Source organism: Mustela nivalis (assembly GCF_964662115.1).
Source record: "Mustela nivalis genome assembly, contig: HAP1_SCAFFOLD_251, whole genome shotgun sequence".
Lineage (NCBI taxonomy): Eukaryota > Metazoa > Chordata > Mammalia > Carnivora > Mustelidae > Mustela > Mustela nivalis.
Window position 1 is genome coordinate 297807 of NW_028136386.1, and position 2665 is coordinate 300471.

The following is a 2665-nucleotide window of genomic DNA, read 5'->3' on the forward strand; positions in this document are numbered from 1 at the left end:
TTTATTCAGCGTCATGATCAGACTATTACATTTAGCAATCAACAGCATGGGTGCAAAAAAAAAAAAATCTACATTAAAACCCTTTGTTGGAATGCTTTACACTTTCCACAGAACAGAAACTAAAATAACCTGTTATACAATTAGTCACAAATACAGTCCTCGAGTTTTTTTGCCCATACACATGAGTATTGTCTAAAACATGTCTTCTTTGTAGCAGCTAGGCCCTGCCACCACTGTGCTTGGCTGAGTTCACAAATCTGTTGTAACCTGTAGCTTCCCTGTCACTTCTCTGGCTCTCCTCTCCTGCTAAGCTTTGTTTCCTGGCAGTAATTAAAACCTTCTGCCACTGCCATAGCTGCTGCTGCTGCTGGAACCACCATAGCCACCTTGGTTTCGTGGTTTGGCGAAGTATTGGCCTCCACCACCATAAGGGCCAGAGCTTCTGCCTCCAAAATTGCCTCCTTTCATGGGTCCAAAATTTGAGGATTGATTGTTGTAATTGCCAAAATCATTATAGCTTCCACCACCTCCAAAGTTGCTTCCATCATTACCAAATCCGTTATAGCCATCCCCACTGCCACCATATCCACCACCACCTCGACTGCCACCAAAGCCACCTCGACCACTGAAGTTTCCTCCGCGACCAAAGTTGTCATTCCCACCAAAACCACCTCCACGACCACCACCAAAGTTTCCAGAACCACTTCGACCTCTTTGGCTGGATGAAGCACTAGCCATCTCTTGCTTAGAGAGCGCTTTCCTTACTTCACAGTTGTGGCCATTCACAGTATGGTATTTTTGAATGACAATCTTGTCTACAGAATCATGGTCATCAAATGTTACAAAAGCAAAACCCCTCTTTTTGCCACTGCCTCGGTCAGTCATGATCTCAATCACTTCGATTTTCCCATACTGTTCGAAATAATCTCTTAGATGATGTTCTTCAGTGTCTTCTTTAATGCCACCAACAAAAATCTTTTTCACAGTTAAGTGGGCACCAGGTCTTTGAGAATCTTCTCTTGAGACAGCCCTCTTTGGTTCCACAACTCTTCCATCCACCTTGTGTGGCCTTGCATTCATGGCTGCATCCACCTCCTCCACAGTGGCATAGGTGACAAACCCAAAGCCTCTGGAGCGCTTGGTGTTCGGATCTCTCATTACCACACAGTCCGTAAGTGTTCCCCATTGCTCAAAATGGCTCCTCAGACTCTCATCGGTTGTTTCAAAGCTCAGACCTCCGATGAAGAGCTTCCGCAGCTGTTCAGGCTCTTTGGGAGACTCTGACTTAGACATGACGGCGGTGGGAGGGGAGACTTTAACGATGCTTACTCGGCGGCGTCCACAGGCAGAAAGCTCATTGTGTATATATTTTGATGGTGAATATTCTGGTGAACAGGATGGGGTATGTGCAGGACAGACATCAACATTTATTTTACCTGCACAAACAGAAGGGTGGAGTCTTCATTCCCTGATATGGAGAGAACTCTGAGTTCAAATGTTCTTTCTCATTAAATGGCATAGTGATGATGAGGATTTAGTCAGACAGTGAAAGAGAGCAGTAAGCATAGTGTTAAGCGGTAAGACATTATAATACATTGGAACATCAAAAAACGTTGTGTTGGATCATCTGTTTATGTGAGTAAATAAATAAATAAAGCTTCCTGGGGTTCTGATAGAGGTAAAGAAGACTGCTATATGATCCAAAAAGGCACGTGCACCAAATGTTTATAGCATTAATATCCACAATAGCCAAACTATGGAAAGAACCTAGATGTCCATCAACAAATGAAATATATATATATATATATATATATATATATATATATATATATACACACACACAATGGAATACTATTCAGCCATCAAAAGAAATGAAATCTTGCCATTTGCGTTGACATGGATGGAACTGGAGGGTATTATGCTTAGCAAAATAAGTCAACCAGAGAAAGGCACTATCATATGATCTCCCTGATATGAGGAAATGGAGGTGCAATGTGGGGGGTTTGGGGAACAGGAAAAGAGTAAATGAAACAAGATGGGATCGGGAGGGAGACAAACCATAAGAGACTCTTAATCTCACAAAACAAACTGAGAGTTGCCGGGGGGGGGTGGGGAGGTTAGGGAGAGGGTGGTGGGGTTATGAACATTGGGGAGGGTATGTGCTGTGGTGAGTGCTGTGAAGTGTGTAAACCTGGCGATTCACAGACTTGTACCCCTGGGGCTAATAATACATTATATGTTAATTAAGAAGAAGAAAGAAGAAGAAGAAGAAGAAGAAGAAGAAGGAGACTACTATAAATCAAATGCTATGGTTTTCAGCATAGAGTGTGTAATCAGGCATATTTTATTAAAGTAACCAAGTAAAATGAGGTCGAAAATTGGAATAACAGAAAACATAAAAATCAGAGATTTTAAAAAGAGATATGGGACAGTGTAGAGAATATAGTCAATGATATTATAATAGTGTTATATGGTGACAGATGGTGGCTATATTTGTAGTGATCATAGAATAATGTATGGAGATCTTGAAAACCTGAAACCAATGTAACACTGACTATCAACTACACTCAAATAAAAAAATAGTAAAAGGAAACATTTTAATTTAAAAAGATAAAAAGAGGGACAAGAATTTGAAAAGTGAATTTCAAAAAGAGTAAAGATGAGG

At 40.9% G+C, this 2665-nt stretch overlaps 1 protein-coding gene across 1 annotated transcript; it reads right to left on the minus strand.

Annotated features, from left to right (window-relative positions):
- On the minus strand, positions 1-1358 carry LOC309857034 (heterogeneous nuclear ribonucleoprotein A1). Its single transcript, XM_082749929.1, has one exon. The coding sequence runs from the start codon at positions 1291-1293 to the stop codon at positions 331-333; it is 963 nt and encodes a 320-aa protein (XP_082606055.1). The 5' UTR covers positions 1294-1358; the 3' UTR covers positions 1-330.
- Positions 1359-2665: the final 1307 nt, after the last annotated feature.